Here is a 25,870-nt window from a genome sequence, read left to right as displayed (position 1 = left end):
AGGCGAAGCAGTGCGATGCACACATAAAAGCAGGCTGTTTGCTCCTGAGGCAGTGTGCGCATGTTCTCAGCCTAAATCAGTTCCGGGACACGCCCCAAATCAACGGGAACAATACTGAATTTCTTCCACCATTTGCCCCTGAAAGTAGTTCTCTTTCCCCAAATTCTGAAACGAATTCCAAGAAAAATGTTTAAAACTTTGTCCTTCTATCCTTACCTTCCATGTTAAACTTGATTTGAGATTCCCCCTCCCACCCCTTCCACCAGAGGCATTTGCACAGGCAAATTGTAGTGGGTCCCAGAGAAGCATGTTACTTCACTACAATTGCCACCATCCCAAGGTCAGGCACACAGGACTCCTCTGGGTGGAGAAATTGACATTCAGGGACTTGGGTGGGGGAGGGGTGAGTGGTTTTCCTCTAGAGCACATGGAGTCTTGAAGATTGGAGATGTCATGTAGGACAAAGCAGTATTGGTCTCCTGTTTACCGGCCATCACGTTTGTACCCAATATAAAACATGTGCCCTGCAATAATTTGATGGTACAGATAGGAGGACATGTGTTGAATGTATCTTTGACATATTTGGCAATTGTGCATGTAATTTGCAGTGTGCAAGTTCTCTTCATGCAAAGTATAGCAGAGCCCTTAACTGTAGACAGTTGCCCGAGGGGTTGAGAGACTATTTATAAAACACATTCCACCTCTTGCCCTGCAACCCATTGAATACAGCTGCGCACCACAAAGAATTCGGTCCAGCTGTCATATAGACACGGACATACCAGTCCTCTCTGCGCCTAAACACAACGCTCTGCATGATTCCTATAATGTTTTAAACTAGTCATCTCGGCTAGTGATGGAATAGTCACCTAATTCTAATTACTATCCGCATGCAATGTGATGCTCTTGTTTTGTTTTCCCGTATGCGCAGATTATGGTCTTCTAAGGGGACTTTCTCCCCACAGAGCATCAAATCTATACCAATGGAAGTAGGCGCTATACAAGTACCAAATAACATAACATGGCACGCAAGAGATTCTTCATGGAATACCACATGCATGCAATTTGTGGTCAGTTGCATGTACAAATTGTGTACCGCTCAATTTCTAATCTTTGTGAATTGGAGTCTATTCATTTTGTGCTTTCTCTCTGCTATAACACCCATCTTCTCCCGTATTGTCATTGAGTGTGTCCCCCTCGCTTCTCGTATTTTGTTTTCTTTCTGCTTGCTTTGCTCTCTTGGAGTGCCCCCTCTTTTAGCTTCTCTTTACACCTCTTTTAATCTTAGTTCATCTTCTAACACTTCTCTCCTCATGCCCCAATCTCCATCTCTTCATGTTTCTGCCCCATCGTTCTAACTTGTCTATCCTGCTTATTTCTGTAGCCTGAGAGCATGTCCTTGGTTCTGTCTGCTGTTGGAAGCCATTGACCATAATAATAATAATAATTTGGCATTTATATGGCGCTAGGAGCCCTCAGGCATCTGAGCGCTGCTTATTATTACCCACGGTGTGTGGTGCTCACTTATCAACCTCGGAAGGATGAAAGGCTGAGTTTGGCCCCGCCGGGATTCGAACCTGCCTCAGGAAGCTCTGCACCAATGTCAAAGCGAGCACTCTACTTGCTGTGCTATCAGACCGCACAATCTGTTTTCCAACCAGTATGTTAATGAGATGATGATGCGCTGAAAGATATTCAAAGCCCTCTTCACTAGGGTATATGGGTGGAGATCCAGAAATGAATCCTGCTTAATGTCCAATAATACTATGGAAGCAGCAGTGAGGTTTTGATATACCACCGTGTCTACACAAATATCTGCATTCCAAGGACATGCCCCTCTGACATGCCGCCCTTTAATCTCCAGATCATAAACACTATTATATTATACCAACAAAGGATACAGGTGGAGTATAATCATAAAAAAGGATACAATATTGATCCAGATTCTTTCTTCTTAAACTTCACTGAAGAATCCTCAAGGGAAAACCCTTTCCATTGATTACACCCACTGCACGATGAAATAAACACGGCCAGAGCGAGGAATCAATTGAAAGGGCGAGTAACTAAGCACACTCTCCAATCTGTGTATTAGAAAACAATAAGGTAGGTAAATCATCTAATTCATCTGACCTCTCATAATTCCACTAGTTTCCACACTAACCTTGTAAGAGTAGTTTGCTGAATGGCGAGGTGAACTGTGGAGCTCCGGATAATAATCCAACAAAAGACACAACGACAAGGAAAGGGGAAGTTAGTAGGCAACTAATCCCGAACGGAACGAGGGCCAAACTAGTGTTGGCTAGGTGCACTCTGGATAGCGTCCTTTAGTTCTGTGCACAAAGTATGACAGAACATAATCCTGGCATCTCTGTAAATGTCCAAAACAAACAACTTCTTCACTCTCGTCTGTAGTGCTTTATTCACCCTTGAAATAATACTGGCAAGTAAATTAATCCCATCTGGGATACAGTACTGATGAGTGCTCAGCAAGTGGATCAGTTTGGCAAGAAAAGCAATGACAAATGTTCATGAAGTCCAACTCCCGTAACTTGGAAGTTTTAAAACAATAATTGAATGTTTTATGTGTCTGGAGAAACGCGGCAGCGAGCAAGCGCTAAGGAAGTTTTCACCTGACTTCTGGCAAGGACAGGACACCTCCGTGACAGGAATTGCGGAAGTCGGTTGATGAAGTCTCTGTGAATAGATGGCGGCGGTTTCAGGAAGCCTCCGTGAGTATTTGAAGACGGCTTGCCAGAATCCAAATGTGCCTCCACGCCAAGAATAAATGCGTGGAAAAAGGTCTGCACCCCGGACCTTACGAACCAATGAAGACCTGGACAAGGAGTTTGAAGAAAACAAGAGCAGCCTTAGAAGGCAGGGGTGAGATACGCGGTCAATGAAGTGACTAACCCCCATCAGGAATGAAACACAGTAGCAACAATCAGAAGCGCAGGACGCTTAGAGGAATGGACCTAAATATGCACAGAAAGCACATGACTGATGTCACCACCAAGGTGATCATGTGATCTAAGGTGCTGGAATACAATGCTGTTTTGCGGGAAGTTTGGAAAATAGACTCCACCTGTTATAGAACGGTCTTGCTGTCGTTCTGAAAGCATACAGATTCCTGATAACATATGAAACGGTGAGTGAGGCATGACAGTACCATCCCCCAAAGGCACCTCCACACCCCTCCTGGCATGGAACCTGCAGAGCAAGACAGGTGCATGAATGCTAGCAAGTGGCTCCCATGTTCTATCTTCAGGGCCGCACCCCTTCCAATCAATCAAATAATAAGGTTTGCCAGCACGTATCCTCATGTCCAAGATGGCCTTAACCTCGTATTCATCGGAACCTTTGACCTTCACTGCTAAAGGCCTGACAGGTAAACAAGCATTCAGATTGCATGGTTTGATCAAGGAAACATGGAACACCGGATGCACTCTCCAACGAGCAGGCAAATCCAGGCAGACCGCTGCAGGATTAATAAGTCTTGCACTTACAAAAGGACCAATGAATCATGGAAGGAGCTTCTTTTTGCCTGGTATCTTCAGATTCTTGGCTGATAACCAAACCTTCATACCCACCTGATATACCGGTGCAGATGCTCTCTCGGCATCTGCATATCGTTTGCTATTCTGTTGGGCGCGGTGCAGTTGTCATCGGATTCGCGTATGTAACACCGACATGTCTCTTAAAGTAGTGTTTGACGCTGAATTGTCCAAAGAAAGGTCAGGATCCAATTGAATGGATCTAGGGTGTTGGCCGTACAGGGCAAAAAACAGAGTAGTACCAATAGAGGAATGAAGAGAATTGTTATACGCAAACTCCTCTGATGGCAACATGGACAACCAATTAGACTGATACTGTAGGCATAGGCATCTCAAGTACTGCTCCATGGTACCGTTTGTCCTTTCAGTTTGTCCATCCGTTTGGGGATGGAACGAGCTAGACATTCTGTCATTTATTAATAGAGCAGAAGTAAGTGCCTTCCAGAAGTGTGAGGAAAACTGAGAACCTCTGTCTGTAATGATGATAGTTGGTAAGCCAAAGAAACGAAATACATGCCGTAGAAAAAGGTCTGCTAATACAGAAGCAGTGGGTAGCCCCTTACAGGGTATGAACTGTGCAACTTTGGTAAAATAATCCACCACAACCCATATTGTGTTAAAGCCTTGTTCTAATGGTAACTCAACCACAAAATCCATGGAAATCATGTACCATGGTTTATGTGGTACTGGTAGTTGTTGCATTAATCCCATTGGTTTACCGGGTTGATTTTTGCACTAGTCGCAGACAGAACATGAGTTGACATAATCGATCATGTCTCTGGACATGGAAGGCCACCAACACCATCGTCTTAGTAGTTCTAAAGTCTTCTTCTGACCTGGGTGAGCCGCCATTATTGAATCGTGTCCCCAATGCATGGTCTTCAGTAGGTAGGTGCAAGACCCCTTGCATAAATGGCAGACCCTTCTGGATTTCCAAATTCAATGTATTTACTTCTTGTGGATGCCGAGATACCCACTCCTGTAATTCATGTTTTAACGAAGACTGAGCAGAACAACTTCAAATGACATGTTTTGCCACAAGAGGATGAGGTTCCGATATGTCCCCGAATTAGTCATTCCCGATACGTGTTAATGCGTCAGCTTTGAGTACTTCACGTGAGGGGCGGTAAGTAATCTGGAAGTCAAACTGGGTAAAGAATGCGTGCCATCTGGCTTGGCGTGCAGTGAGGCATTTCATTGTTTTAAATGCTTGTAGATTACGATGATCTGAATATACAGTCACGGGATGTTTGGCTGCTAAGAGGTGATGACGCCACTCCTGTAATGCGTCTTTGATCACTAGAAGTTCTCTTTCAGTGACTGTATAATTATGCTCGTATGGAGTAAGTTTACGTGAGAAAAAGGCAACAGGATGCTCCTCACTACTGTCTGGGCATATTTGAGAAAGAATGGCCCCGACTCCAACATTGGAAGCATCTGCCTCTACAAAAAAGTGGAGATTAACATCTGGATGTTGCAAAACAGGAGCAGTGGTGAAAGCCTCTTTTAGTGTATCAAATGATCTTTGTGCCTCCTTGTTCCAGCCAAAGGACAATTTGGAACTGGTGAGAGCTGTCAAAGGAGCTTCCATCTGTGAAAAGGACTTAATAAAGCGACAGTAAAAATTGGCGAACACTAAAAAGGATTGCAAAGCCTTTGTGTTGTTGGGAATTGGCCAATTTAGAATGGCTTTGACTTTGGAGCTACTCATACGTACTCCAGTACTGGTAATGTCCTATCCTAGGAATTCAACCTCCTGAGTGTGAAAAACACACTTTTCAGCTTTCACAAACAACTTGTGCTCTCGTAATCTTTGTAGCACTTTAGTGACATGAAGTATATGCTCTTGATATGAAGAGGAGTAGATTAGGATATTATCCAAATAAGTGAAAACGAACTGATCCAGAATGTCTCGGAATATTTCATTCATAAAAAACTGAAAAGTCGCAGGGGCTTTACATAGGCCGAATGGCATAACAAGATACTCATAGAGACCATATTGAGTCTAAGGCTGTTTTCCATTCGTCACCTTCGCGAATGCGTACCAAATTGTATGCCCCTCGGAGATCTAGTTTTGTATATATGACTGTTGAGCCCAATTGATCTAACAATACGCTGATTAAAGGTAAAGGGTACTGGTTCTTCACCATTATAGAATTAATGGCTCTGTAATTAATACACGGCCTAAGATCACCCTCCTTTTTAGGGACAAAAAACAATGGAGAGGCCGCTGGAGACTGTGATGTTGAGTAAAACCCATCTTCAGCGCTTTATCAATGTACTCCTTGAGGACTGCATCTTCCCGTTGGGTTAAGATGTAAACCCTTCCTGTTGGTACTTTGGATCCTGGTAGCAATTCTATTGGATAATCGTAAGGACGAAGTGGTGGTAGATGCTCAGCCATACCTTTGTCAAATACATCAGCAAACGCTTTGTATTCCTGTGGTACCTGGATGTTAGGTGAGGTCACAGCTCCTATAGTAGCGGCTGCGTCAAGCAAAGATGCAATGGAGGAGTCTCTGACCACTTCTGAATCTTTGAAGCAATGTTCATTGCAATGAGATGAAGGATATTGTATTTGACCTGTTGTCAAATCAATGAATGGATTGTGTAGGTTAAGCCAAGAAATATCCAAAATCAATTTGTACTGAGGTGCTGCAATAACATCAAAAACCACTTCCTCAGTATGTCAGTTGAATTGAACCACTGTAATTGGGACGGTTTCTTTAGTGACCAAACCAGATGCGAGGATAGAACCATCGACAGTGTTGACTCTTTCTGGGACTTTCTTAGTCGCCGTAGGTATAGCATCAGTTTGTAAAAAGGAGAGATCCATGTTAGTAGCCCTTGAATCAATCATCACCTGAGTCTGAATGTTAGAACCGTGAAAACGTAATTCTACTGAAATGGCGATGGGAGCAAAAGGAGTAATTTTACAGGAGCCCGATTTGGAACTCGGCACATGGACTCCTACTGATTCCGAGTCTTGGCGTTTCCCGGACGCCTGTTTGGCTTTTTGGGACAAGAAACCAGTAAATGTTCTGCAGACCCACAATACAAGCAAAGATTGTTTTTGCGTCTATTTTCCCTTTCTGCACTTGAAAGACAACCACGTGTGGCCCCTATCTGCATGGGCTCGGGACCACTGGAAGACGCCACTGGAGGCTTAGAACGTACCAAGGATGGTAGAAAGGTTTCTTTTCTCCTTTACGGGCATTTCTGCGAGCATATAATTGTTATATGAGATCCAGGAGTTCTGTAAATCCAGCAGGTACCACTGGAACAGTAGAAAGGGAATTTTTAAGTTCCTCAGACAGACCTTTGTAAAAGACTGCAGCTTTCTTTTCCTCAGGCCAACTTGTTTCAGCAGTTAGCTGATTGAATTTGGCCAAATAGGACAACAAGGGTTGGCTTCCTTGCTGAAGACTCAACAACTCCAGATCATTGGCTTGTGTAGCGTATCGCATGTCGAAAACCTTGCTCATAGCCTCTAATAGAGCATCACAGTCATATAGTAATGGACTGTTGTTTTCTAAGAGCGGGTTAGCCCACGCCTCAGCTGTGCCACCCAAGTATGATAGAACAAATGCCGCTTTTGTAGTCAAGTCCGGAAACAAACTAGGCCGACACAGAAAATGTAAGCGGCACTGATTTACAAAGGTACGATATGCCTTGGGATCACCAGTGAACCTCTCAGGAGGAGCCAGGGGAAATTGGGTAGGCATCACCACCTGTACTGATTCGCGTGGAGGTAGTACTGAGTCTGAAACGGAAGCACTGGCTGCAGGGATCTCACCTCCCTGAGGTGAGGAATGCTTTGCGTCTTGTAGGACATCCATGCGATGACGTAAGGTATCCTGGGCATTTATCATTTCATTTCATAAATCCGCTATCTGCCATGTTAGGGCTTCTAAGGGGTCCACAACCTACATTGCTACGGGTTCTAATTCTGACATGCCGCCCTTTAATCTCTAGATCATAAACACTATTATATCATACCAACAAAAGATACAGGTGGAGTATAATCATTAAAAAGGATACAATATTGATCCAGATTCTTTCTTCTTAAACTTCACTGAAGAATCCTCAAGGGAAAACCCTTTCCATTGATTACACCCACTGCCCGATGAAATAAACACGGCCAGAGCGAGGAATCAATTGAAAGGGCGAGTAACTAAGCACACTCTCTAATCTGTGTATTAGAAAACAATAAGGTAGGTAAATCATCTAATTCAGCTGACCTCTTATAATTCCACTAGTTTCCACACTAACCTTGTAAGAGTAGTTTGCTGAATGGCGAGGTGAACTGTGGAGCTCCGGATAATAATCCAACAAAAGACACAACGACAAGGAAAGGGGAAGTTAGTAGGAAACTAATCCCGAACGGAACGAGGGCCAAACTAGTGTTGGCTAGGTGCACTCTGGATAGCGTCCTTTAGTTCTGTGCACAAAGTATGACACAACATAATCCTGGCATCTCCGTAAATGTTAAAAACAAACAACGTCTTCACTCTCGTCTGTAGTGCTTTATTCACCCTTGAAATAATACTGGCAAGTAAATTAATCCCATCTGGGATACAGTACTGATGAGTGCTCAGCAAGTGGATCAGTTTGGCAAAAAAAGCAATGACAAATGTTCATGAATTCCAACTCCCGTAACTTGGAAGTTTTAAAACAATAATTTAATGTTTTATGCGTCTGGAGAAACGCAGCAGCGAGCAAGCGCTAAGGAAATTTTCACCTGACTTCTGGCAAGGACAGGACACCTCCGTGACAGGAATTGCGGAAGTTGGTTGATGAAGTCTCTGTGAATAGATGGCGGTGGTTTCAGGAAGCCTCCGTGAGTATTTGAAGATGGCTTCCCAGAATGCAAATGTGCCTCCACGCCAAGAATAAATGCGTGGAAAAAGGTCTGCACCCCGGACCTTACGAACCAAGGAAGACTCGGACAAGGAGTCTGAAGAAAACAAGAGCAGCCTTAGAAGGCAGGGCTGAGATACGCGGTCAATCAAGTGACTAACCGCGATCAGGAACGAAACACAGTAGCAACAATCAGAAGCGCGGGAAGCTCAGAGGAATAGACCTAAATACGCACAGAAAGCACATGACTGATGTCGCCACCAACGTGATCATGTGATCTTAGGTGCTGGAGTACAATGCCGTTTTGCGGGGAGTTTGGAAAATAGACTCCACCTGTTATAGAACGGTCTTGCTGCCGTTCTGAAAGCATACAGATTCCTGCTACCATATGAAACAGGTGAGTGAGGCATGACACCCTCATTCAGCTTTTGCCCCTAGTGCCAGTAATGGCTTAGAATAGTACATTAAACCATTCCTAGAATCGAAGATTAGCGCATTAAGAAGTGTTGACAAAAGTATTAAAGAAGCCCTGAGAAATTTTCAAAGCTGTTATTATTTTTTAAAAAAATGTTATATTAAAAAAAAAAGAACGTATTGCTGTTGCACTAATGGAGGACCCTGCTTTGAGTCCCATGTATGGATTAGTCATGATTTCTCATTTTAAGTCATGTGTGAGACAACAGTGAGTCACCAGAGACTTTCATTAGACCCTATTTTTAATTTAATTAGGGTAATCATTGAGAGCAAACTTAGCTTTGGAAAAGTTGGAATGCCATCCAAGGAAAACCATCCCTCAAAGGACAGCACTTTGCAAGGAATACATTTTCAGCGCAATGTGTATGAATCTTGGGGACAGAACTTATTAAAATATCAATGTAATTCCTTTTTTAAATCGTTTTGATAATGTGAAAATCATAGCCACAATTTGCTCTGTCGATTTACTTATCAAAGTTCTTTGAAGTTGCTAAGTAGATTTTCACGATCTGTTTAGCTTAAATAAGTGGAGTGAGTTGGCACCAAACTTCCTTTCCTTTAGTTCCTCCGACACATTAGACTCTACACTTTTGTGGAAATACTTCATGGCCAGGTGAGCTTTATCAACAAAAGTGATTGGAAACGTAATCAATGTATTTAAATAATGCAATTTATGGCGATTTCCTACCCAACAGTATGGTCGTCACTCAAGAATCTAGGAAACCATGGATACTTTATTTTCTTGGTATTTAAAACAATGAATATGTTTTGTTGGATGATGGTTGTGAGGAATTCGAACATCTGCACGGTGGGTGTGCACTCCCTGGGCTTTTTTGAAATGTTTAAATTAAATTGAATGATGGTAGATCAACCTCTGGAAAATGTGTGGGGCTGATCCACACAAATGTTCCTATGCTCACCCCACAACATATACATAGACCTGTGTATTCTTGGTGGATTCAGCCTACAGGCACAGTCCCCCCTGTCATATTTAGTTGGGATATGACATAAGGAGTACACAATGCATCTCCAGAAGGGGGAGGACCAAACATTCCCCCTGCCATGGCCCGCCTGATTAACGAATAAAGGCTCCATGAATCTGCCCTGTCCTTTTGGTGGGCAATGCCGCGGGTGGCCACAATTAACATAATTAACATACTAACAGAATGTACTCCAAACAGGCTCACATAGGACCTGGCTATAGAGGATAGCAAAGGAGACAGGAAACCCCAACAACCTTTCATATGTAACCGTGTCTACCTGAAGCCAGCTCCCACCCTCAGTATCAATTGACAGCCAGCTGATGTGTCCGGGACTGCATGTTTACAGAAGTTCACCCTGCGGGGGGACCCCATTCATAAACAATGAGAATGTTGTTTGCAGGAGCCTGAGAGTCTGGTCTCGCATCAGCTTCACGGATCATCTAGCACAGAGAGCTTGATTAACCAGAGAGACCCATTGATCCACAACAGACAGGAAGATGGGTGGGACTTAGTATTACTTGTTTTCACCCCTTTAACTTGTTGTTGCAAAACACTCTGGTTATGACTTCACGCATACAGGAGATTGTTGGTGGGGATGCAGGTTTGGTGCATTAAGGTAGGCTTAGCCTACACCAATCACTGTGGCCCATTTTACTTTAAAAGAGGGCTGAGCCCCTCTTTTGGCCGATCATCTGAGGCTTCACCAGAAGCTTAAGGAAGAACTCATCATTGGACCCTGACTGAAGGTATAGTCTGCCTTACATCTTCCGCCAGTGAAGGAAGACCAGGACCTACAAGAGGGAAGCAAGATCCCTCCCCTAAACATCTCTCAGGGATCAGAGGGATATACCAAATCCAGAAGACCCTCCAGCAGCTCCAGAACCGGTACCCAGCCCGCACACAGCATGCCTTGCTGGGCTCTGCAGCAAGCTTCTTAGGTGGGAAGTGCCAGAGAGTCTCTGAACCAAACCAAGGACAAGGCAGCTGCCTGCAACACTCTCCTCAGCTTTGGGCCGTCCACCTTAAAGGACAACACAAGCCCAATGAAGATGCTAGGAGAAGCGCATCGACAAGCATCTGCCAACGTCTGCCTGAAAGGACATCTTCGAGCTGGTCGGGTTCTCGAGATGCAATGCACTGCAACGCTGACGGTTGTTACATAGCAGTCACTTAAAGACATCCGAGTCGTCTCGACCAGTGCTTCAGATCCGACGACCAGCACTGAGACAACGATTCCTGAGCCACCATGTAGGTCAGCTTGCAGCCATCCATCCAGGCTCGCTCGCCGAACTGGTTGCTGCCTGATACCCACAACTGCCTCCCATCTTGTACTTTCACAGAAGCTGCAAAGTGGCCTGAAACGGACTCGACCCTGCCAAGCACCAAGAACACCTAAAAGCACAAGGTACATTGTGGTTCTATCCCCCTGGTCCTTCTCTGAAGGGCCCTAGAGACATTTTAAGACGCATTGGCACCCTTTGTGCTGAAGCCAAGTATTCAAGAACTGTTGTGATTATTTACCATACCGACTACCTGTCCGTATCCAGAGTGCATCCCTTTTCCTTCTTTGAAACTGTCTGTCTTCTGCTTTCCTATACAGGGTGAATTGTGTTTCGTAGTGTTCCCAGAAGTGTCTGTTGTGATAAAAATGAAGTAGATATTTGTATACAACCTTGTCTGGACAGTCCCTTTTATCATTGTGCAATAATTATATTTTCACTGTGTTGCAACTAACCAAGATCTACAACCTTTTGAAGATAAGCCTTCTGTTCCATCCACGTTACAAAAACTGGCCAAGGAAGTTTATAATTTGCTTGTGTTTCCAATCTGTTCAAATCCCTTCTGGTGTACTAGAGGTGTGGGGCTGATTGATGGTTTAGAAACCGATATTCATGCCTGGACACCTGGTGCCCCAGAAGTTGATTCTTCACAGTGGTTTGTAACCTAATTACCAATGTGACGTTATTGTTTCTCCATTCACTACTGATTTTGGCTCGTATTATTGAACCACAAATACCAGTATGAACCATTATTGATGTTCCTCTCCCTTAGTTTTATTATGAATTGAACTGATGTTAAACCACAAATATCAGAATGAAACTCAAGTGACTTTCTTCCCTCTCAATTCTCTTTGAATTTGAGATGGTGATAGTGACCTTCTTTGTAGGGTTGGCCTTCCAATTTGAGGATTTCTTTTCCTATGTTTCCGCCCCAGCCTTCATCTATTTCATCTGCCCCTATACAAAATAACTTTATTAATTCAAGTCTGGAGTGAGGAATGTGCATATCTGCACAAGGGTTCAATCTCTGCTGGGGATCCTGTGGTCGTAGGAATTCAATCGGCATAGTCCGGTGGCCAAGTACGAACCGAAAGTTGAATAGAGGCTTGCAGTGCAATTTGTATAAAGGTTACAGTTAGATGGATTCTCAGCGACTTTGACCATCTCTGGGTATTATTTTCCTTTGTGTGGTTTGGACTATCTATTTAGATGCAGGTGATCAAACTATTGACACCAGGTGCAGCGATTATCAACCCAAACATATGGTTGTCACTGAGCAATTCAGCAAAAAGTATTTTAATTTTATTTTCTTGCTACTCAAAAAGGACTCTTCAAATATAGTCAATTTTCCTTTAGTCTTGGGTTGTGATGTGGCGGTGGTAATTTAATAGACAGCTATCGACATGCAACATATATGACTTTGCTCTCCTTCTCTTGGTCTCTTGGGTTGGCATTATAACCCACTGCTAACATGACGTTTCTGTCTGTCAGTTCTGTTTGTATCTGAGCTGAAAATCTGGACCAAATATGTCAGAGTGAAATGTGAAGTACTTTCTTATCTTACCTTCTCTTCAAGCGTGAGCTTGCAATTGAGATCACAGCTAACATCAATTTACACAAATGCTTGTGTTCTGTTTTCAGGGTTTCAGTGTCTGAGAAACTATTTGATGGCCCTTTCTCCAATTGTATGTTCAACCTCTCTTGGCATTTCTCTCGCACCACATTTTCACACGCCTGTCTGCTGCGTGGCTGTTCCACATCGCTCCTTACCTACCCTAATCTCCTGTTCCTTTCTTGTGACTGTCGGTCACCAGGAAATTCAACTGTGTCCTCCTCACTGACAGCGGGTCTTGGCCTATTGTCCCCCTGAAACCGCAGGGTGCACAGTATTTTTTCCTCAGGCTCTAAATTGATACTTTGTGAGCAGCTGTGTATCGGCTTACATTGCATTTATCTCCATGGCTTCCATTCCACCATGGCCTTGAGTCTCCATTATAGCTGACGCCTGGTCTCCAGAATTTCACGTTCCCGGCTTCCTTGCACCGCACAAATATCGCTCCATTTAACTTCTGTGCAGCTCTGCAGAGCCTGTTAGATAACCATCGACAGTGAAGAAAGACTTCCTGTCCCAACTGTCTATATGATCACTTGGTGCCGCTTCCGCACATTCTATAAAAAACGATGACTGTTTAAGATTAGATTAGATCTTGTTACACAGTCCTTATTTGTGTTCAGATTTTAAGAGAGCGAGTGCTGATATTGTATGCATCACACACAAAGATCTTAACATATTCATCCGAGGATTTAGTCTTGTGACTTCGTTTCGCTTACCTAATACCACTACCATAAAAACATCCCTGTCCCCAGTAAGAAAGTAACTGTGGCAAAGAGTCAGACAAAGTTCTATAAGAATACACAAAACAATTACACTTCGCACCCAGAATTCTTTAAATCTCTCTCTTTTATGCTGATTTGGTGCAGTATAAAAGCATGTCAATATAACATAAAATAAAATGTGTACTATTATTATTGATGTGCTGTCATTTTCCTTTGTTTTTCTCTAGGCCTCTGGGTGTGTGGTTACATCTTTGAACTCGTGCCATTTTTCCTTTGTGAAAGTTTCAGGCATTCATTTTGCTTTTTAAAAATAAATCTTGTAGACATATTATTGGAATGATAACAATTACATTTTTGTCATAGAATGGTGTAAAGTTAATGTGTTGTAAAGCATAAAAAAGGATTTAAGATGAAGTACATTGGCCATAGATAAATAATGCTGGCCCGTAAGGTGTTGTATTCTGGGCGAGGAAATTATAATAGGGTGTAGTATTGAAATAAGGGAGGTTTTGATGTCAATGTTATTAACATAATAAGGAAAAAGGGTGGGCAAGATATTGAAAAGGATAGTGTTGTGAAGTGTTCATCTCTAACCTGTCTCATATATTTCAACTGCTTCCTGTGGGTCCACACCGTGCCATGACCCCCAATCACCTCCTGCTTCCCCACCCATCTTAGGACCACACGGCGGCTTGGAAAAATAATCACCCCAGAGTTTTCCATTCAGTCCTTTATTTCAGAGGTACAGAATATTTACCGGGCGTTTGCGGCGAGGATGCGTTCAAGCGCGACATACTTGGTCAGATCACATTGTGAAATACAAAAAAAAGAAACATCGAAATATGTTCTATAAAACATTCAAACATCGAGCTAAAGGACACGTTGGCATTCCATTCGGGAGGTTCCTGTTTTATTCCAAACTCGCCCATAAAAATAATTTTTTAAAAATCAACTTCTTTGGAATAAACCTTTTAACATCAGACAGCATTTTTTTTATTTTTCTATCTTTATGATCTTCTTTACAGTTAATAGTATAATAATATTAATATAGAATTCCTTTATTTAAGGGAATCACAAGAAATATATATATATATATTTTGTATATCTAACATTCACAGTACAGTGTTCTTTTGTTTGAGAGGGTTATAGGCTGACGAAGAGGCTGTTTTTTTCAGAGACACTGTGGGTATATCTTCAGTGTGAGGTAGTGTGGGTGTGAAAGAGTATATGTGCTATATGTGGGGCTTGGGTACTTTATACAACTCTGCTACCTAGCAGAGAACACAAAGGGGCTCATTACACGGATGGCGGTAAGGGTTTACCGGTACCGTTATTTTACCGGTTCCGGTAAATCCTTACCGCCTTACTACGAAGTCCCTTTGCGGGTTGGGGAATTTAACGCCTGCTTTTTGCAGGCGTTAAAAACCAACCCGCAAAGGGACCAGGGAGCTAATTACGGTACCACAATTTGCGGTACCGTAATTAGCGCCTTCCCCATTCCCATAGAGCCCTATGGGGCAAAAATGGGAATGGGGAAGGGCAATGGTGGAAGGGGGAATTACCGCCCCGCCAACCTTGGAATAGGGCGGTAATTCCCCTTTCCACCAAGGCGGTGCCGGTATTTTACCGGCATGAACCATGGCGCTAATAGCGCCATGGTTCACCGCCATCCGTGTAATGAGGCCCAAAATCTACTAGCCCACTCACATTGACGAGCAGATTTTATGACGGGCAAGTGCCTTGCTGGGGGTGTGGGTATGTTTGAAACTTTTATTTGACATTTACTGCAAGCAAACTTTATTTGCAGTACATGGAAAATAAACCTTTCACTGTGCATGGTGGGCTTTTGGATGTCAGCACTGCACCAAATATGAAGTGTACTTATGGTGACATGCATCATTTCACAGAAAACACTGGAAAATATTTTGTCACGTAGGTCGAGTGCATTTCTGTTTGGTCGAGTATGTAACTAATGAACTCGCGCTGCAGGTCTAGTGGCATTTTAAATAATTTGCAAGGCCTGGCCTAGGCTGTGTGGCATGCGCAGTGTGGCATGGGAGTGATATTTGCTGTATTCTATTCAGAGGAGCCAGAGGTCTTTACACACACACACACACACACACACACACACGCACACACACACACACATTACGCCCTATGTTGACTGATAGCTCCTTCTTTTCCAAGAAGTGCTACAACTGGAGAAGCGCAACTACCTGACATTTATCTGTCCATGGTGTGCTTTTGGTTTTTCACAGGTAGAAATTAGTCTGGGCATACAGTGGTCCAAAAAGTAACAGTCATCCACCAACCAAATGACAGACTCATCTAGAATCGTCCAGGCATGAGGCGGAGAAGGCTCACAGATTCCTGACCCACCCACCCTGTGCAACAGAAGCCGTCAATAGGTTCTTGCAGATTCTCCATTGCTCCTCAAGAACCCCTACAGGCAGGAGATGGGGGGCTAGTTATATCTGAACCTCAAACCAGGACCATCAGTGATTTCTCCCTCGCCCACTCCTAACTCTCCCCTCTTCCTTTGTCCGGGCAGGAGATTGGCAAAGCCGGAGGAACCTGCCCCCCCTGTCCGACATCAACACACTTACAAGAGGTAGGGAAGCCTGACAGGTGCTGAAACCGCCACCAGTCCCATCAGGACCCCTCGCCCTACCAAGCACCCCACAGACCCCCCCAGAACAGGCCACCACAGATAACTAAATCACCAACCACATGAGAATTGACAGTGCCACAAAGTTTTGTCTAGGGCTGGGATGCACCAAATAATTCTCAACTAGTGTGCCATAACTTAACAGGCCAAATCATTCTCAACTAGTGTGCCATAACTTAACAGGCTAAATAATTCTCAACTAGTGTGCCATAACTTAACAGGCCAAATAATTCTCAACTAGTGTGCCATAACTTAACAGGCCAAATCATTCTCAACTAGTGTGCCATAACTTAACAGGCCAAATCATTCTCAACTAGTGTGCCATAACTTAACAGGCCAAATCATTCTCAACCAGTGTGCCATAACTTAACAGGCCAAATCATTCTCAACTAGTGTGCCATAACTTAACAGGCTAAATAATTCTCAACTAGTGTGCCATAACTTAACAGGCCACATAATTCTCAACTAGTGTGCCATAACTTAACAGGCCACATAATTCTCAACTAGTGTGCCATAACTTAACAGGCCACATAATTCTCAACTAGTGTGCCATAACTTAACAGGCCAAATCATTCTCAACTAGTGTGCCATAACTTAACAGGCCACATAATTCTCAACTAGTGTGCCATAACTTAACAGGCCACATAATTCTCAACCAGTGTGTCATAACTTAACAGGCCACATAATTCTCAACCAGTGTGCCATAACTTAACAGGCCAGCTGCTCAGGCTGGACCAGTTCTGCGTACAGTGGATGGAGCTGACACTGTGGCTGTTCCTGGTGTCCTGCACCAGAGTTCACTGGGAAATAACTTGAACAATTCAACCACTCTTTCATTCACCCTCATGTTCCCTCACTCAGTCATTCCCTCAACCACCTGTTCAGTCTCCCACCAATCTGCTCACCCAGCCATTCGTTCTCCCACATAGCCACTCACATATTAGGGTTACACAAAATCCAACTTTTCTATGTATGTGCAACTTTTGTCATGTTGAATGTGTCACCTGAGGGGTACATTCTGGACAACTCCTGGCATAGGTTCTGTACGTAGGTGTCAGTGTCTCTGAAAAGTAGCGCTGCCAGTCAGTGCATCGACACAGAACAAGAAAAAGAGGGCGACATTGGTCCAGAAAGTGCATTCCATTACAAGACTGTCAACACCGGGGAGGGAGGAACGCCGGACGGCAACAGTCCAGGGGTCTGGCCCGCAGCCACCACGCTCTAGGCGGGCCCTACCCTGAGGGGGTGGCATGGGGAGTCGAGGAACATAGCAGCAGGGAGCAGCCGTACTCCATAGGCCTTAAGGCTGGACATCTTGAATCATGCACCACCCGGGCTGATAGGCACAGACAGAACTGTGTGCTGAGGACTGGACCAATAAACTGCAGTGGCGAATTGGAAAGGGAGGACCTTAACCCTGAAATCCCACCAAGGACCCTCGGTCTTCAGGAAAGGGGCCATGGGGACATCATTCAGGGCACCCAGATGTGGAATCCAGAAGCAGCCAACACTTCAACTAACCCAAGCCTTCCTGTAGAGAACCACAGGCCCATGAGTACATGAGCAGGTTTGACATAGGTCAGTGCATCAAAAGTCCAGGTGACCTGGCATGCAGTCAGTCCCATGTCAGGCTCTTTATGACTCCAGCCCAGATAATCCAGGATTTCTGTGGTGCTGGCTCTTGTGGAAACCTCCAAATGTCCTTCTGAGACAGCCAACCATATCTTCCATCGCCACTTACACCCTCCAAGGACAGTGCGTCCTCCGCCTCTTTCACTCCAGCTCCCTCGCTCACTTTTATGTTCTCTCTGGATTGTCTGATTGCCTTGATGGTCCACGCGATTCATGCAGGAGCTATATTTGAAGCTCGTGGCTACACATCCAGAGGCGGCCTGGTCTGTTGGGGGAAACGGGACGAGGGGCTTGGAAGCACTGATAGCGATGGGGAGAGATGCGGGGGACCACGGCATCGATGCCAAGAGCGCTGCATTGCACCATCCAGAATAAAGCGGCATTTTTCCATTTTCAATGAACATGTATTGGTTTTTGAATTCTTTTTGACCTGTTTCATGTCAGGATATGCGGGTTCGACCTTAGACTCTGTAAAGCAGTGATATGATATGAAGCCCATTTTTTGTTTTGGACCAATATTAACATCTTTAGCTACATATTAATCATGTAAAATAATGATTAATATATTGGCCTATGCAAGACTTCCCATTTTCTCAAAGGTAGACATCAACTCTGCATCTAAGCACTCACGTTTTTTGGCAGATAAGGAAACTGCGGTACAGAAGATTCCTTGATTTGCCCAGGATCACGGGTTGTGTAAGGGCAGGACCAGAGCTGGGTACATTGGTAATAAGTCACTACTCGTAGACACCTTCTTCCATGTCATTAGGTGACCTGAGCACCCACAATGCATTCGTGCAGAGCTTGTCCCGCGTGGGATAGAGGAGGATCAGTGGGGCGGGGAGGGGGGGGGGGGAGAGTTCAGGTAATTATTCTAAGCTTTGCCACAGGAAGACTAATTCGAAGGGGTCACAGCCCATGTTTGCACAGCTGGCCTGGACTAAAGGATTTCGTAAAGGCTGGGAAGGACAATACAAGGGCAGCACACAGCACAAGCAGATGAACCGAACATGACCCAGAAAGACCCCCAACCTCCAGTGTTACCTTCCGGGGGTCTGAAACCAGCACATTTCCAGATATTGTGGACTACGAATCCATGATCCTCACCATTAACTACACAGGGAAGGGCCGATGGGAGTTGTAGTCCATCACATCTGGAGAGCCAAAGGTTGTAGATCCAGAACACTCGAGCATCTGTGTAACACAAATGACTTTGTGTTTAGAGGCAGCTTTTCTGGGTGGGAGCTGTTCCTAGCTCGTGAATTACTGTGTGTATTTCTCCACCTGCGACTCAACGATTCACCCCCAGAGGGGCCACTGCCAGGGCCATATCCATCTTCTGCACCCGTGCCCCTCTGACGCCAGCCAGGGGGCGCTCGCATCTTCTCCCATTTTATCAGCACCAGTGCCACGCGCACATTACGCACGTGCACAGCATCTGATTCACCGCAGAGATCATCACACCTGTAATGGTAGCCTAGCGATACCCCACCCCTCCAGTGCTCCTTTAATAGTACCGCAGGGTGGGTGTAGACCTTCCATGTCTATACACCACTGACATCTCTGCAGGGGCCGTCGCTCCTGTACCTGTGCACCACTGATATCCCACAAGGAATTCTCATATCTGCGGCACCTACACCCGACTGTTATCACCCCAGGACCTCTCTCCTGTACCTGTGCACCACAGATATCACCCAGGGCCTCTCTCCTGTACCTGTGCACCACAGATAACACCCCAGGAACACTTACACCTTTTCCTATGCACCACAGATATCACCCCAGGACCTCTCTCCTGTACCTGTGCACCACAGATAACACCCCAGGACCTCTCTCCTGAACCTGTGCACCACTGATATCACCCAGGACCTCTCTCCTGTACCCGTGCACCACAGATATCACCCCGGTACCTCTCTCCTGTACCTGTGCACCACAGATATCACCCCGGGGATACTTACACCTGTTCCTGTGCACCACAGATACCACCCCAGGACCTCTCTCCTGTACCCATGCACCACAGATATCACCCCAGGACCTCTCTCCTGTTCCTGTGCACCACAGATATCACCCCAGGAACACTTACACCTGTTCCTGTGCACCACAGATATCACCCCAGGACCTCTCTCCTGTACCCATGCACCACAGATATCACCCCAGGACCTGTCTCCTGTACTTGTGCACCACTGACATCACCCCAGGAACACTTACACCTGTTCCTGTGCACCACAGATATCACCCCAGGACCTCTCTCCTGTTCCTGTGCACCACAAATATCACCCCAGGACCTCTCTCCTGTTCCTGTGCACCACAGATACCACCCCGGGGACACTTACACCTGTTCCTTTGCACCACAGATATCACCCCAGGACCTGTCTCCTGTACTTGTGCACCACTGACATCACCCCAGGAACACTTACACCTGTTCCTGTGCACCACAGATATCACCCCAGGACCTCTCTCCTGTTCCTGTGCACCACAGATATCACCCCAGGAGCTCTCTCCTGTTCCTGTGCACCACAGATATCACCCCAGGACCTCTCTCCTGTTCCTATGCACCACAGATATCACCCCAGGACCTCTCTCCTGAACCTGTGCACCACTGATATCACCCAGGACCTCTCTCCTGTACTTGTGCACCACTGACATCACCCCAGGAACACTTACACCTGTTCCTGTGCACCACAGATATCACACCAGGACCTCTCTCCTGTTCCTGTGCACCACAGATATCACACCAGGACCTCTCTCCTGTTCCTGTGCACCACAGATATCACCCCAGGAACACTTACACCTGTTCCTGTGCACCACAGATATCACCCCAGGACCTGTCTCCTGTACTTGTGCACCACTGACATCACCCTAGGAACACTTACACCTGTTCCTGTGCACCACAGATATCACCCCAGGACCTCTCTCCTGTTCCTGTGCACCACAGATATCTCCCCAGGACCTCTCTCCTGTACCCGTGCACCACAGATATCACCCCAGGAACTCTCCGCTGCTTCACTTGCACACCACTGATATCACACACTGGCACCCTCACCCCATCTGTAGCTGTGCACCACTGATATCGCCAATGAGACTCTCATGTTTGTACCTATGTATCACTGATGTCACCTCAGGGACTCTCACGCTTTCTACACCTTTGCAACCGGGATATCAGCTCTCACAACTTCTGTACCTATTCATCCAATTACAGAGCTGATTCTCCCTCACGTGATGCGACAGAGGAGTTTTAAAGTGATGAACAGTTACAGCAGCAACATATCACTTGTAAAGTGATGAACAGTTAGGGGTGCACACGATGCTTCTTTAAGAGAACAGTTACTATGACACCAGATGTCTTGCACAGTGGTGAAGAGTTACAACAACCTTTGAATGCTTGTCCAGTGATACACGGGTAGAGCTGGGGCGGAGTCAGCAGTGGGAGCCTTCTAACAGTGATGAACAGTTATAGCAGCATAAAGTGCCTCAAACAGAGATGGACGGGCTGCTTTAGTATCCCTCAAATGGTTATCAACTGTTGAAGCAGGAAGTCCTCCATACAGTGACGAACTGTCAGGCCCGGCTGAAGATGTGTGGGGGCCCATTTCAACATGATGGCTGGGGGGGCCTCCTGCTTAGAGTGAACAGTCCGAGACCCCCTGGAGTGCACGCATTAGAATGGCAACAAAGATAAGGTTCATAGCCATCGATTATCAGGAGACTGCCAGCCAGCAGGGCCCTTAAACACTAAATGCTCACAGAAGAGCTATAACCCCTTCTTTGTCAACAAGTTGCTGATGTGGAGGAACCAGTGTTTGAAAACACTTTTGTATATGCCGTGGGAAGTGATGGCCGGAAGGTCTCCGGGAAACGCAGATTGTGATTGGAAGCTACAGAACGAAAACAGAGAAAGGAATATATTGCTGTGGTACAAGACTGCTGACTGACAACATGGGGGCAGTTGCAGGGGACCCTTGACGCTCGAGGCCCCTTTCATTTGAAAAGGTTGAAAGACCCTGACACCGCCCCTGTGAACAGTTGCAGCAGCAGCTCCATTATACAATGATAAACGGTTACAGCAACAGCAGAATATCAGTAATTCAGTGCTAAACCGCTGAGATTCCTTGTGTCAGAAAGCCATGCACAAACAAGGAGTCCTCACTCAGTATTACAGAAGAGGACTCTGCTTTTAGCGCTGCACTAATTGCCACGCGGTACAGGCACCGTCCGCCATTTCCTTAAATAAACGACTGAGTGCGATCCATGGTCAAACCTGCAAGGATTTCTCATCCGACGACTATTATTGTCTTAAACTTGTGAAGTTCTGCGATGATCGGCAGCGAAAAGCAACTCAGGAAACGAACTGCCGAGAAGATGAGCACTTCCGCATTCCTTGTAGGGATAAACCTCTATAACACACTCCAGCCACTGATAACCCGAGCCTGCTTGCCTCATGAAGTGATGAACAGGTATGGCGGCACCATCTTAATAGTAACACTCTGGTGCTTCGGCCTTCTTTGTGGCAACACATTCGTGCAACTGCACATTCCTTAGGACATAAAGCGGCCATCATACTCACTTAACAGGGACAGTTGCAGCTGCATTTTCCCACAGTGATTGGCCTCATATCGCAATATTATCATCGTCTAACATCGCCAACGGTGGCAATCTCTTCCGTCATCGGTGAAAAAGCGTCCACACAATACTTGCCTATTAGTTATCTCGAGTTGCAGCACAGGCTTCATCTGGAGGGATAAACAGACACAGCAGCAGGCTTTCCAGTCAAACATTTCCAGTGCTACTCTCAGCAGTGACTGGTGGGTTCTTCTAAAAGTGACCACTTGGACAGTGATGAATTCTGCTCTCAATCCTTCTCACGGTGATGGCTGGCTAAACCAGGGCATGGCGCCTTTTCTTGACAAGCAGTTGAAGCTTTGACCTCTTGTGCAAATGACAAGCTCTCGCACACAGGAACAAAAAGCCAATCTCATGGCTTCCACGTATAGTGACTGATGATGGCAGAAGAGAATAACAAGGACTCATAGTCTGGTGACAAGCAGTTACAGCGGCAGCAACTTCTTCATGCAACATAAGGCATATGCTATGATGTCATTGAATGAGTGCACTCTTCTGACATCAAATGAACCTTACAGCTGTAAATGACCTTTTTAACGAGGATTCTCTCCATGCTGAAGTTAAGCCATTCCCTTGCTTTTAAAGTTGTCCATCTCCAAGATAAAAGCAGTAGTTTTTCCTTGGACATTTCTTCAAATTGCAAAAATATTAACGCAGTGTGTTCCTTATTTGTATTTAAAATCCTTCAATTGATGTATCAGATTTCTAAATTTTGCAAATGGATCGGACGGTGAACAGGCACAGCAGCACATCCCGTGCTATTGTGTGGTGTCCTCTGGTAGAGTGTGTTCACTAGAGAAGGGCACTTTATGTGGCTTAGAGGGACCAAAGGCCCAAACTTCACTTAAGAACCAGCAAGGGTTGCAGCGGGCCTCGAGTCCTCATACAGTGACAAACAGTTGCAGCAGCAACTTTCCCAAATAATGCCATTGTCTATTTCAGAACATTCCTTAAATTGTGAGACTCCAAGCTGAGGATTCCTGCCGTTCTGTGGCACTAAATTGTGACCATTTAGTAGCAACAACAAACAGTCCTCTTCCAGCCGAAAATCGTGGTTGCTGAACGATGATCGGGTGCAGCATTGCACAGGTTCTGTTATGGTGCGGGCGAGCTATGGTGGGCAACTGTTTCTAGACCAATCACAGATCATCTCTTTGATTGGGATAAAGAAAAGCATCATCCGATTGGTCTGGCTGTAGTGATGGACAGTGACAGCGGAGCATCCATTTTGCTGTGGTCATTTATTGCTGAAGAATCTCTTGATGATCGGCAACTACAATAGTGGATTTCTCTTACAGTGAACAGTGAGAGAATCAGAACTCTTGTGCAACAGTGACGAACAGTTACAGCAGCACCCTTTTCCACACTATCAGAATGGTTACAGTTATAAGCTTTAGTTTACTCGAGGACGATCTGTAAAATATATATTTTTTGATGAACACGGTCTTGGTGCCTCCTTCAATGACAGCACCTTGCGTTTGACCAGATTCCTGTGGTGTGGAGTTGCGTGTTTTTTCATATGTCTTCTGTTAATCATGGAAGCCGTTTGTGAATCTAACTTCTGCCCATGATGTAAGAGCAGGGGGATACGAAGGCTCCCGCTGATCACGGTCTGTGATCCCCAAGTTCTCACTTCCCACTGTGAGAAATTGGTAGAGCCGATGAAGGCCAGTGCTTTCAACTTTCATCACCATATTTCCCGCCATAATTCACACCTGGCTAGTAGAAGAAACAGAGCAGCAACCCTTTTTTGATACCTAAATGTTTACATTACAATAAAGAACACACACACCTGTTCTGTATAGGTGGGCCATGATTTAGAAGTAGTGGTCTTTTTCCTGAAGATACAGAGGTGTGACAGGCTCTGTGCGCTTGAAACCAAACTCAACCATCTATGTGTTTTGGTTTGATTAAAAACCGACGTGACTTTCTCCAGTTCCCACTTCTTACAATTTTATATAAATGTACTACTAAGCAAAATGTCATCATCGAATAAACCCCCGCCCCCTGTGCTTAGTTGCCCACCCGGGGCCCTAATGAAGCATGGCTGTTACGCCAGATGTGCAAAGCAGGTACCCATCGCTATCTCTTTTACAGAACATCCATTTCTATTGGAAAGTCCTTCAGGCGGTAGCTGTGCCTGCTATGTCACAACTTGCTTAACATCCTATGCTGCAAGCTCTTATAATGGCTGCTGGACTAAAGAGATATGTGTCCTGCAATCTCCTACTTTATACATCAAGGATCCACGTTTGCACACATACCAGACGGGCCACCAAGCATATGCGTCTACAGGCACCATTGAGCATCCACGGCAGGGAGATGCTAAGGCAGCAGAAACGCTGGACCGTGCTCTCAGCAACAAGACCGAAGAGCTAGGACTTTCTCTTTCAGAGTCGTGGAACCGGGATTTACCTTGAGCCGCGCTTCTATTCCACTCTCCACTACACATGTGACAACAACGTGAAGCGCACGGAACACACTTCTGCAGGACTGTCCCATGCAGGTCACAACCACCATTATTTCGAGTAATCAGAGTTTGGCTACACAACACAGTTTCCCTTTTCTAGCCATCAGTGGTACCCCTAGCCCACATCTTTAACATCATGCTTGCATCTTGGGGTGGCAGGGATCAGGAAGGGGGCACTGTAGAAAGAGGGCAGATCGGAGTGTAGGGGGAGGAGATAAGATGGGCATCTGACTGCTTAGAGGCAGTCTCGGTTTTGACCTGGAAATGTGCAACCCACTCTCCAATAGGACTCTGGATGGAGGCAGGAGATGAAAATGTGGGTGGTAGGAGGCCAGATGTGGCAGCGGCTGGGCTGAGACACTCCCACATTTACTGCCCCTTGCGCATGCTCCTTGGTGCCCACGTGGCGAGGGGGGAGCAGGCCATCAATAGTGGTTGGTCGGCACCACCCCTGAACCCTCCCTGCAGTCCAGGCCCAACGAGATGGACGCTGCAGTTTGTACATCTCTGGGCTGCCACAGTCTTTCCTTTTCCGGCGGCCATTTTGATCTCGGAGGTCAAAGGGTGGGCGAAGGTGGCTGCTCTTAAAATATACTCTGTCGTCTGTTCTTCCCTCGTGCTGTGAAATAGAAAGAGAAGAGTTATCATGGGTCATTGAGAAACACATTTAAGTCCCTAAAGACACCTGGGATTCTAAGCCCAAACTGGCCTATATGGGTATTGGGAGCTTTTAAGGCAGGTGCAAGGCTGTGAAAGATAGTGCAGGCTCGGAAATGGAGGATCAAGGGTCGTAGGACCAATGGATTTACAGAGCGTGTTGCTCCCCAAAGCTAAGTTTGCTCGGGAGGATAGCTCAGCGGCAAAGTGGTCACCTTGGAAGCAAGAAGACATGGAGCAACACAGGTTCGATTCCTGCGTCCGCGATTAGAAACCTCTGGGTGTTATAAATAACCAATCATATTATATATCATAACATTAAACAAATAAAGTGTGACAAGTGA

At 45.4% G+C, this 25,870-nt stretch overlaps 1 protein-coding gene across 3 annotated transcripts in view; it reads right to left on the bottom strand.

Moving 5' to 3' along the window:
* Positions 1-14,197: 14,197 nt before the first annotated feature.
* Positions 14,198-25,870, bottom strand: part of CDK18 (cyclin dependent kinase 18) — a 514,702-nt gene continuing 503,029 nt past the window's right edge. The window contains exons 16-17 of one of the 3 annotated variants that reach the window (XR_011282882.1): positions 20,199-25,488; positions 14,198-20,071 (exon numbers count right to left, since the gene is read on the bottom strand). Coding sequence is in view for 1 of the 3 variants with exons in the window: in XM_069633152.1 (XP_069489253.1) it covers positions 25,454-25,488 (35 nt within the window). In the remaining 2 variants the exon portion in view is untranslated. Of the gene's footprint in view, positions 25,489-25,870 lie in introns of all 3 variants that reach the window. The other 2 variants (XR_011282881.1, XM_069633152.1) reach the window with 2 other exon arrangements.

Source organism: Ambystoma mexicanum, chromosome 13 (assembly GCF_040938575.1).
Source record: "Ambystoma mexicanum isolate Mex_15411 chromosome 13, UKY_AmexF1_1, whole genome shotgun sequence".
NCBI classification, from domain to species: domain Eukaryota; kingdom Metazoa; phylum Chordata; class Amphibia; order Caudata; family Ambystomatidae; genus Ambystoma; species Ambystoma mexicanum.
Note: the sequence above shows the minus strand (reverse complement) of the source record. Positions and strands in the feature narration are given on the sequence as shown.